A 12149-nucleotide genomic window follows, 5' to 3' on the forward strand; every position below is an offset into this window, starting at 1 on the left:
GCAGACTCTGGATTATGGGCTGAGTACATCCCACCCCACAATCGGTGGTATCTACATAAGGCGCTGCCTCAGGAAGACACCATCCATCATCAAAGGTCCGCACCTCTGCACCATGCCATCTTTTAGCAGCTATTATTGGGCAGTGGGGGCAGAAGCATAAACTCCCACCCCACTAGGTTCAAGAACAGCTACTTCCCTTCAGTCATTCTCTTCTTCAATCGGCAAAACCCTGATCACTATAGTATAACAACACTCTGACTACCTTGGCAATAAGATGGACTTTTTTTGTTCTAATCGTGTTCTGTGTTAAAAAATGTGTATAATTTGTGCTTTTTCTGAGAATGTTATGCTCCTGTGATGCTGCTCCATTTTTTATTGTGTGAAATTGCGTATATGATAATAAAGACCAAAAGACATAGGTGCAGAATTAGGCTATTTGGCCCATTGAGTCTACTCCACCATTCCTTCATGGTTGATTTATTTTCCCTCTCAACCCCATTCTCTTGCCTTCTCCCGAAACCTTTGACTAGTCAAAAACATTTCAACCTCCGTTTTAAGTATAGTTACTTAAGTATAGTAAGCTACTCAATGACATAGCCTCCATAGCCATGTGTGGCAATGAGTTCCACAGATTCACCACCTACTGGTTAAAGAAATTCCTCTTCATCTCTGTTCTCAATGGACATCCCTCTATTCAGAGGCTGTGCCCTCTGGTTCTAGACCTCCACCCCCCCCCCCCCCCCATGATAGGAAACATCCTCTCCACATCCACTCTATTTAGACCTTTCAATGTTTGATAGATTTCAATGAGATCCCCCCCTTGTTCTTCTAAACTCCAGCAAGTACAGGTCCAGAGCCATCAAATACTCCTCATACATAAACCTTTCCATTCCCAGAATTATTCTTGTGAGCCTCCTCTGGACCATCTCCAATGCCAGCACATCTTTTCTAAGGTAAGGGGACCAGAACTGCTCACAATACTCCAAGTGCAGTCCGAATGACGCCTTATAAAGCCTCAGCATTACATCTTTGCTCTTATATTCCAGTCCTCTCAAATAGAATGTTAACCTTGCATTTGCCTTCTTTACAACCAACTTAACCTCCCAATTTGTCCAAGTCCTTCTGCAGACTCCCTGCTTCCTCAACGCAACCTGCCCCACCACCTAGCTTTGTATCATCCACAAACTTGGCCACAAGCTCATCAATTCTGTCATCCAAATTGTTGACATATAACGCGAAAAGAAGTGATCCCAATACTGGTCCCTGTGAGGCACCGCTAGTCACCAGCATTCAAGTAGAATAGGCCCCTTTTATTCCCGCTCTTAGCCTCCTGCCAGTCAGCCAATCTTCTTTTCATGCCAGAATCTTTCCTGTAATATCATGGGCTTGTTAAGAAGCCTCATGTGCGGCACCTTATCAAAGGCCTTTTGAAAATCCAAGTAAACAATATCCACTGTCTCTCCTTTGTTGATCCTGCCTGTTATTTCCTCAAAGAATTCCAACAGATTTGTCAGACAAGATTTCCCCTTAAGGAAACTATGCTGATTTTGGCCTACTTTATCACGTACCTCCAAGTACCCCGAAACCTCATCCTTAATAATGGACCCTAACATCTTCTCAATCACTGAAGTCAGGCTAACTGGCCTGTAATTTTCTTTCATTTGCCTCTCTCTCTTCTTAAAGATCAACTTAACTTTATGACTTTAGCAATGACCTGAGGCTCATGTCATTGGGTATATTTAAGGCAGAGGTTGATAGGTTTTTGATTGGTCAGAGCAAGGAGGGATGTAGGGAGAAGGCAGGGGATGAGAGGGAAATTGGATCAGCCATGATGAAATGGTGGAGCAGACTCAATGGGCCAAATGGACTAATTCTGCTCCTATATTTTATGGTTTTATGGCCTTATGTACAAACATCTAAAGGAGCAGAGATTCTTTCAGAGATCAGGAAGTCAGTTTTTCTGAGCTATGGAGTTTTGAAAAGCAGAAATCTTCAGCCCATTTTCAGCTGCCTTGCAGAAAGCTGAGGATTGTTTTGTGCAGAATAATGCCCATGGGTCATATTTTGCTTAGCTTAGTGTTAACTTTATTTGTCACATTCACATCGAAACATCGAAACTATTTTGCACTAAAATTGACTTTTTTGTCACATTTGCATCAAAACATCAAAACATGTACATCAAAACTATTTTACACTACAATTGACTTCTTTTGCTGTAATGGTGTTCTTGTTCTTGTAAAAATTGTGTTTCATTTAATTTAAATTTATGTTTTTTTCATTTTTTATCAAATCAGATTAAATCAGTGAGTATTGTACTGAGCAGTCTGCCAATGGAGCATTGCAACTGAAGTCCTGTAAGGTCAATGGTATCATTTGCTGGTCAGGAATCACATCTGAGTTATAATCTATGGTCATACACTTAGTGGCCACTTTATTAGGTACCCCCTGTATGATATAAAGTGACCACTGAGTGTATGTTCATGCTGTAGCCTATCTTTGACGTGATTTGTGTCCAGAGATGCTCCTCTCTGTACAGTCCGCCCTCCTTATCCGCGGGGGATTGGTTCGGAGACCCCCCGCGGATACCAAACAAAGCGGATGCTCAAGTCCCTTATTTAACTTGTCTCAGTGCGGTGGTTTTTAGGACCCAGCGGAACCCCGGGCTTTATTTAACCTGGTTCAGTGCGGTGGACATTAGGACCCGGTGGTGCAGCTCTGAATCCGCAGTGTTCCTGTTCACGAAAATAATCACAATCGCAATTAAAAATAAGGTGGAAGTAATAAAGCGATCGGAAAGAGGTGAAACGCCATCGGTCATTGGAAAAGTGTTAGGCTACAGTCGGTCAACGATCAGAACAATTTTAATGGAGCATGTGTAAGGTCCTGCCCGGATGAAAGCTACAATTATTACTAAGCAACGCAGTGGTTTAATTATTGAAATACATATGTTTCTTAAGTATTTTATATGCATAGAAAGGTAAAATATGTACTATATACTAAGAAAAATATTTGACTAACTGACGCTAAATAATACCGGATGTACCTGTTCCGACTTCAAATCCGACTTAAAGACAAACTCAGGAATGGAACTCATTCATAACCCGGGGACTGCCTGTACTTTTAAGTCATTTCTAGATTACTTATAATACCTAATACAATGTAAATGCTATGTAAATAGTTGTTATACTGCATTGTTTAGGGAATAATGACAAGAAAAAATAGTCTGTACATGCTCAAGCAATGAGTGCTGGAGAGAGAACTTCCGGGTTTTCCCGATCTGCGGTTGGTTGAATCCGCGTATGCAGAATCCGTGGATAAGGAGGGCCGATTTTACCACCATTGTAATGTATGGATGTTTGAGATACTATCGCCTTCCTGTCAGCGTGAACCACTCTAGCCATCCTCTTCTGATCAGCTTTGACGTGTTTTCACTCACAGAACTGCTGCCTGCTGGGTGTTTTTTTGTTTTTCGCACCATTCTTTGTAAACTCTAGAGACCGCTGCAAGTAAAGATCCTCGGAGATTAGCAGTTTCTGAGATCCTCAAACCACCCCATCTGACAACAATCGTTTCACAGTCAAAGTCACTTAGATCAAATTTCCTCCCCATTCTGATGTTTGGTGTGAACAACAACAGAACCTCTTGACCATGCCTACATGCTTTTACACATTGAGTTGCCGCCACATGATTAACTGATTAGATATTTGCCTTAGCAAGCAGTGTACAGCTGTACCTAATAAAGTGGCCACTGAGTGTATGCATGGCCCATTTACTGAAAGTGTAACACGAGTCTGAGCCATGCATGGAAGGTTTGGACAGTTCCTGATTTACGGGAAGGATTGGATTCACAGTTCTTAATTATTCATTACATGATAAAGGAGAAAGGTTTGAGTTTGGTACAGAGTTTTATCTTTACAGCATTTTGAATTCAATAGGGTACTTCCTGGTAGAAAAGAATATAAACATGAAGAAATTATTTTAAAAAATGGGTCTTTTTACATTGGATCAATGTAGGTCCAAGGATGATCCAAGTGAAGGAATTATCGATCGGCTAAGTAGATAAAAGCAGCCTGTTGCTAGTTGTTAAGGGGCCTCAGAAGAGAGATTATTGATGCAAGGTCGAAGGAAGGGACTTGGAACAGAGAGGAGGAGGACACCACTATCACAGCTTTGTGCTTGTGTAGTTCATTTCCCGGATAAGTGGTCAACCCAGAAATAATGTCTGCAAAGTAATTGATCAATATCAGCAGCTGTGTGATACCCTTTGATTCAATGATCATTGGAAGGAAATTTAGTGTGTGAAGTACAGTGTACAGTCGTGGCTGTATAGCATGTTTATTGCTTTGCTTTGAAACAAATTTCGTGGCTGTCAGCTTTGCAAATTAGACTGGGCAGATATGGATTGAAAGGGAAGGGACTGAAGAGAGCAAACTAGGCAGAAGAGATTGGGGCTATTTTTCACATCATAGTTAAAACTAATTTGGACAGTTTGAACAGCGTGACCTTTGTTGCAACATTATGTAATGCAGAGCAGCAGAGTGACACCATTAGCAGAGCTGCTAATTCACAAGTCGAGGGCCCCCGGTTCAGTCCTGAGCTCTGGTGTTGATTGTGTGGATTTTGCATGTTTTCCATGTGACTCTGTGTGTTTCTCGGAGGTGCTCGGCCTTCCTCCCACATTCCAAAGACATGGGTTCGTAGGAAATTGGCTGCTTCAAACTGGCCTTAGCATGTTGAACCTGTCAGTTAGCTGATGGGAGTGTGGAGAGGACAAAATGGCATCAGCGTAAATGGGCGCTTCAAGTTCAAGTTCAAATTCACGTTTATTGTCATTCAACAATAAACATATAAAGATCATTCCTCTGGGACCAAGATGCGAAACAGAATACATATACCCACACACAGAATATATAGTTATGATCCAGCACACAGAGTTTCAAAATAATATTAACACAAGTTCCTGAGTGGCATGGCCTGAAGATAGACTGGTTAACATAAAGTGTGAGACAGTAAGACTTGATGGTCAGAGTGAACGCTGATGGAAGGGTCCATTTTCATAAGATATGACATGGGAGCAAAATTAGGCCATTCATCCCATTGCGACTTCTCTGCCATTCCATCATGGCTGATTTATTATCCCTCCCAACCCCATTTTCCTTCCTTCTCCCCATAATCTTTGATACCCTTACTAATCAAGAGTCTATCAACTTCTGCTTTAAATGTATCCAATGACTTGTCCTCCACAACTGTTTGTAGCAGTGAATTCCACAGATTCACTTACCTCTGGCTAAAGAGACTCCTCTTCATCTTTGTTCTAAAGGGACGTCCTTCTATTCTGAGGCTGGGTCTTCTGGTCCTGGACTCCCCCACTACTGGAAAAATCTTTTCCATGTCTACTGTATCTCAGCCTCTCAATATTCGAAAGGTTTTAATGTGATCTCCCCCCAGATTTCTAAATGGCAGTGAGTTCAGGCACAATGCCATAACTCTCGCTTTCAACTTCCTTGGAAAAGCTGGAGTAAAAGTTGGACACTGTTCCTTGGGTGTTGACTGACCTCTGGTCCATCACACTTAATGTTCTCAGCCATGACCGTGGGTTGCCAGACAGCTCCGGTTCCATTTTAATATTATAGTCTTATGTATACTGGATCCACATTCTTGTAAATTAGCTCTTTGAGCAGCAGTACATTACAAACATGACAAACCTAAATTATATCAACTTAAATTAACAGAATTCCACATAACCCAACAACAGAATAAACATGATGACACTAGTAGCACACACAAAATGCTGCAGGGAGTCCGCAAGTGAGGCAACATCTACAGAGAGAAATAAACAGTTCATGTTTCGGGCAAAGACCCTTCATTCGGACGGTGAAGGATCTCGGCCCAAGATATCAACAGTTTATTCCCTTCCGTAGATGCTGCTTGACCTGCTGAGTTCCTCCTGTATTTTGTGTGTGTTTCTCTGGATTTCCAGCATCTACAGAATCTCCAGTAACAATGACATTAATGCAACTTGAGAGAGAGTGAGTGAGAGAGAGAGTGAGAGTGAGAGTGAGAGAGAGAGAGAGTGAGAGAGAAAGAGCGAGAGAGAGAGTGAGAGAGAGAGTGTGTGTGAGAGAGTGTGAGAGTGAGAGAGAGCGAGAGTGAGAGAGTGTGAGAGAGAGAGAGTGAGAGTGAGAGAGAGAGAGAGAGTGAGAGGGAGAGAGTGAGAGAGAGAGGGAGGGAGACAGAGAGTGAGAGAGGGAGGGAGAGGGAGAGAGAGAGGGAGAGGGGGAGAGAGAGTGAGAAATAGAAATACAGTCGGAGTCAGTGTAATGGTTTTTCAGGTCAGTTCAAGAACCTGATGGTGGTAGGGAAAAAGCTGTTGTTGAGCAAGGTGTGGGTCTTCATACTCCTCCTATCTGATGGCAGCATTGAGAAGAGGGCATGACCTGGATGATGATGGATTTCATTTTCATGAGACATTGCCTCTTGTAGATGAACTCATTGGTAGGGATTATTTTATCTGTAATAACAAGTCTGGCCTGGTCTTAACTTTATATGACTATAAGAGCATAATTAGGCATAGGAGCATAATTAGGCCATTCAGTCCATCAAATCCTCTCCACATTTCATCATGTCTGTTCCCAGATCCCATTCAACTCCATACACTTGCCCTCTCACCATATCCCTTGATGCCTGGCCAATCAGGAATCTATCAACTTCTGCTTTAAATATACCCATGGACTTGACCTCCACCATATTCTGTGGCAGAGCATTCCACAGATTCATCACTCTTTGGATAAACAGTTCTTCCTTACTTCTGTTCTAAAAGGTTCCCCTCAGTTTTGAGGCTGTGGCCTCTAGTTCTGGATACCGCCACCAGAGGAATCATCCCATCCACATACACCTTATCTAGTCCTTCCAACATTTGGTATGTTTCAGAGAGATCCCCATGCATTCTTCTAAATTCCAATGAGTACAGGCCCATAGCTGCCAGATACTCCTCATATGTTAAACCCTACGTTCCCAGAATCATCCTCCGAACTTGTGACTCTCTCCAATGACAATACATCCTTTCTGAGATAAGGGGCCCAAAACTGTTGACAATACTCCAAATGCAGCTAGACTAGTATCTTATAAAGCTTTGGGATTATCTCCTTGTTTTTATATTCTATTCCCCTTGAAATAAATGCCAACATTGCATTTGCCTTCTTTATTATAGACTCAACCTGGTGAATTAACCTTCTGGGAGTCTTGCACGAGGACTCCTAAGTCTCTTTGCACTGCTGATGTTTGAACCTTCTTCCCATTTAGATAATAGTCTGCACTATTTTCCTTTCACCAAAATGCATTATCATACATTTCCCAACACTGTATTCCATCTGCCACTTCTTCTGCCCATTCTTCCAATTTGTCTAAGTCCTGCTGCAGTAGCATTGCTTCCTCAGCACTACCTACTCCTCCACCTATCTTTGTATCATCTTCAATCTTTGCCACAAAGCCATCAATTCCATTATACAAATTACTAACAAACAATGTGAAAACTAGTGGTTCCAATACTGATCCCTGAGGAACACAACTAGTCACTGGCATCCAACCAGAAAAGGCCCCCTTTATTCCCACTCGTTGCCTCCTGCCTGTCAGGCATTCCTTTATCCATGCCAATATCTTTCCTGTAACACCATAGGATTTTATCTTGTTAAGCAGCTTCATGTGAGGCACCTTATCAAACGCCTTCTGAAAATCTAAGTAAATGACATCCACTGCCTCTCCTTTGTCCACCCTGTGTGTTACTTCCTCAAAGAACCATAACAGCCACGCTGACTTTGACTTATTTTATCATTAGTTTCCAAGTACCCTGAAATCTCGTCCTTAATATTGGCCATCAACACTTTCCCAACCACTGATATTAGGCTAATCTGCCTAGAATTTCCTTTCTTTTGCTTCCTCCCTTCTTAAAGAGTGGAGTGACTTTTGAAATCTTCCAGTTCTCCAGGACCATGCCAGAATCAGGTGATTCTTGAAAGATCATGACCAATGCATCCGTTATCTCTTCAGCAACCTCACTCAGGCCTCTGGGATGTAGTCCATCTGGTCCAGGTGACTTAGCCACCTTAAGATCTTTCAGTTTGCCTGGCACTTTATCACATGCACTTGCAATCTGAGTCGCTGAGCATTCATTAACACAATTAACTGAGAGCCTTGGCTATTTTGTTCCCTTCCTGATACTCAGATAGGGGCAAATCTAACATCCCAAACACTGTAGATCAGGCAGCATCTGTGGTGGGAAATGGACAGTCAACATTTCAGGTCAAGACCCTTTATCTGGACTAAAGTAAGGTGTCGTCCGGAAACATCAAATGTCCATTTTCTTCCACAGAAACTGCCTGATTCGATGAGTTCTTCCAGCACATTTTGTGTTGCTCTAGTTAACAAACACAAAATGCTGGATGAGCTCAGCGGGTCAGACAGCATCCATGGAGGAGGAGAGACAGTTGATGTTTCAGGCCGAGACCTTCATCGGGACTCGCAAGGAATTCAGCAAAAGCAGAGACAGAAGGTGGGGAGAGGGGAAGGAGTACGAGCAACACAGTAGTATAGTGGTGAGCATGGCTGTACTACAGCATGGTGATGTCACAGCTCATTTCCAACATCATCTTTTAATTACTTTGTATATCCTTCCAGTAAGCGTGTTGGTTCCCTCTGGGTGCCACGGTTTCCTCCTACATTCTAAAGACATGCTGGTTAGTCAGTTAATTGGTCAATGTAAATTGTCCTATGATTACACTTGGGTTAAATAGGTAGGAAGCTGCCTGTTCTGTACTGTCTGTAAAGAAAAGGCCTCCAGTATCTGCACTCTGTTGTCATATCGAAACCACTGCGACTTGTTACAACACCCAGCATTGACTGAGGATCAATTAACACTCCACTGGGATGTGTACTGTAGCTCCTGACTTCGATTCAAGATTGTTTATTGCTGTTCTTTGTTACAAGAGTGTGAAATGATTGTTACTCCTCATCCGATGCAGAATAAAGACACAATAAACATAAAGAGCACAATTTAAAAAACCAAAAAAGCACAATATACTGTATATAAAAATAAAGGCAATCCCATAAAACTCAATAAGTAACCGTTTGAGTGGCCACATATACATGAGATTAGCTTATATACGTAGTCTGATGGTAGTACAGTACACAAAGTGACGCGAGGTGCAGGAGTATCTCTACATGAGGTGACTCTGACAGGAAGTGGTAAGGTGACAAAGTGACTCTTGGCAGGAGGAACTCTTCTGGGTAGCGGCAGGACAGTGACTGTGTTGGTGTAGGCATGAGGTGTGGAGTGTAAGCGTGAAGTGGCAGTACATGGGGGAGAATGAAGGGTGCTGAGGGACTTGGAGAGGAGTGGCTCCTGTGGAGGTAGTGATCGTGGGGTTGATGGGGGTGAGTTAAAGGGTGGAGCCTTAACTGCTTGATGAAGATTTTGACACTTGCTTCAATGTGTGTATTAAACAAAATTTTATTTTTATTCTAGTTCCAGAAAACAATTCAAGAATTATTCCAAAGACTGTCGAAATCTCACTGTACAAAGAAGGCAACAGCTTTGGCTTTGTGATGAGGGGTTCGTCATTTTGTTATCTCCATGTTTTCCCTCTTCCTTTCCTTCCTCCTGTGTTTGGTGATGGTCCAGTCCAAACTGTCTGGGTATTTACAAGTGCATGGTAAATCATTGTTCACTACAGGTTAGAATACAACCCTCTTATTTTACAAGAACTCTTCACTAAGTGTCTGATGTAAGGACATGAGATCAGAACAAAATGTTTTCAGTATGATGCGGCACTTAAAGTTAACCAGCACCTTGACTCTACTCTGGACCTATCAATATATTACAGCCAACGTATTACTTTAGCAGTATATTTGCTGTTGTGATATGAGAAATGCAGGAGTCAGTGTGTTGCAAAGAAAGATCCCACTAACAATGAAATCGGTGCTTCTTGTAGTAGTGATTAAGCATTGGCTGGGCACAAGAATGTCCTAAGAGATAGGAGGCCATTCAGCCCATTGAGTCTGTTTTGCCATTCAATCTTGCCAGGTTTTTTCAAGTCTATTGTCTCAACTTCCCCCCATAATCCTTAACCTCCTTACTGATCAAGAACCTATCAATCTCTGCCTTAAATACACCCAGTGATTTGGCTTCCACAGCTGTCTGTGGCAATTAATTCCATAGATTCACCACCCTCTGGCTAAAGAAATCCCTCCTTATCTCAGGTGTAAATGGTTGTCCCTTTATTCTGAGGCTGTGCCTCATGTCTCACCTGAAGGGGTAAGAACTATGACATTGCAGCAGTATCTCAGTAGTGGACTATTGTCCAAATGGCTAGTGAGAGATTTGGCCACACAGCCTCCTAACCCTAAAGCCAAAATTATCCTGTCATAGATGAGTAATTTGGGTCCATGATGTTCAGATTCAGTTACCAATCCATGCCCTTTAGCTTTCCATGGCTTTGATTGCCAACCCCAGACAAAACGTAAGAAGCCTTGTGCAATGCCGTAGGTAAATCTACAGAATCCCCACATGTAGCTGTTGCAGGTAAAAATCTTCCTTGTCACACTAAAGAGTTTGTAAACACTGGAAAGAGTGATTTTTTTTCCTTTGCAACTATTGCATGAAGGCTGATGTCAGATGTTCAAAGGTAGTCTTTGTGGTTACCGAAAAATTGCTACAGGTCCTCCCCAGGTCACGACGAGGTTCTGATGCTGTGAACTGTTCATGACCAGAACAAAGGACTAAGTTCTCACACGGCAGAAGATGCCAGTTGCAGACAGCAAGTCAGCCACACTGGTCTCCCAAACATCTATTTATGTGCACAGGCTGTTTGCAAGACAAGAGTTTGTAACCTGGAGAGGGCCTGTATAAGGAATCTTATTTTGCAAAAAAGATGATGGGAGAGGCTTAAAGTCCTGTATTACCTTGAGATAGTAGATTATGCTTGCTGTTTTACACTATAACACCATAAAATAAAGAAGAAAAATTAGGCCATTTAGCCCAACAAGTCTGGACTGCTAGTCGATCATGACTGAACTTTCCCTTCAACCTCTGCCCTCTCCCTGTAGCTCTTAAGCCCCTTAACAAATCAATATCTGCCTTAAACATATCCAATGACTTGGCCTCAATAGCCTTATGTGGCAATGAATTCCATTCACTGACTGCCCTCTAGCCATAAAAATTCCTCCTCATCATAGTTTTAAAGTGAATCCCATTATTCTGAGGCTAGCCTGTCCTACTAATAGAAATCTCCTCTCTAGATTGACTCCATCTTGGCCTCTCCCTAACCCTTCTCTATCTTAATGGTGGAATCTCCTGAGATTCCTTCCCTTTCCATGAGTACCTGTGATCCCCCATGCCACTGTTCTTGGATAGATAGTTTTATGAGGGGCTTTGGAGGTGAGGCCTTTCTGTCTGCCTGCAGAGGCTGTTGACTGTGCTGCTGGCAGAGAACAGCTGATGCGAGAGAAGGAATCTGTCTCACTGAGGGACGAAATGAGGAAATGGATGTTGCTTTGCAGGTGGAGCCCATGAAGACTGGAACAAGTCCCGTGCTCTGGTGGTGACCCATGTGAGGCTTGGTGGACCAGCTGACAGGTAACTTGATGGATCTCTGAGCATTAGGGATGAAAACAGCCAAATTAAAGCACTCGTACATGAGAAGATGAACTCTTGATCTCCCAGTAATGCACACAAGATAATGGAGGAACCTAGCAGGCCAGGCAGCATCTATGGAATAAAGTAAGCAGTTGATGTTTCAAGCCAAGACACTTCATCATGAGTCCAAATGAAGGGCCTTGGCCCAAAATATTGACTGTACTCTTTTCATTGATGCACCCTGGCCACTAAGCTCCTCCAGCATTTTGTGTGTATTACTTTGATTTCCAGCATCTGCAGATTTTCTCTTGTCCTTGATCTCCTGAACGACTTTACACTTTTAACACTTCATCCCGCTTTCTGCTTTCCTTTCTGCTGCCTCGATGTGATTACATATGGAATGATCAGTCTGGAGGGCACAGAAACAAAAGCTCTTCACTATATTTCAGTGTGTATGAAAATAATAAACCAATCCAACAGGACATGTCCCTTATTGCTTTTGAATGCCACGTCTTTGAAC

The 12149-nt window shown here is 42.5% G+C and overlaps 1 protein-coding gene across 4 annotated transcripts in view; it reads left to right on the plus strand.

Annotated features, from left to right (window-relative positions):
- The window catches only part of grip2b (glutamate receptor interacting protein 2b), a 768811-nt gene that overhangs the window by 639566 nt on the left and 117096 nt on the right, over positions 1–12149 (plus strand). For all 4 annotated transcript variants that reach the window (XM_073072501.1, XM_073072503.1, XM_073072504.1 and 1 more), the window contains exons 5-6: positions 9521–9607; positions 11554–11629. In XM_073072501.1, the coding sequence (XP_072928602.1) occupies positions 9521–9607; positions 11554–11629 (163 nt within the window). The remainder of the gene's footprint in view (positions 1–9520; positions 9608–11553; positions 11630–12149) is intronic.

Source organism: Hemitrygon akajei, chromosome 19, assembly GCF_048418815.1.
Source record: "Hemitrygon akajei chromosome 19, sHemAka1.3, whole genome shotgun sequence".
Lineage (NCBI taxonomy): Eukaryota > Metazoa > Chordata > Chondrichthyes > Myliobatiformes > Dasyatidae > Hemitrygon > Hemitrygon akajei.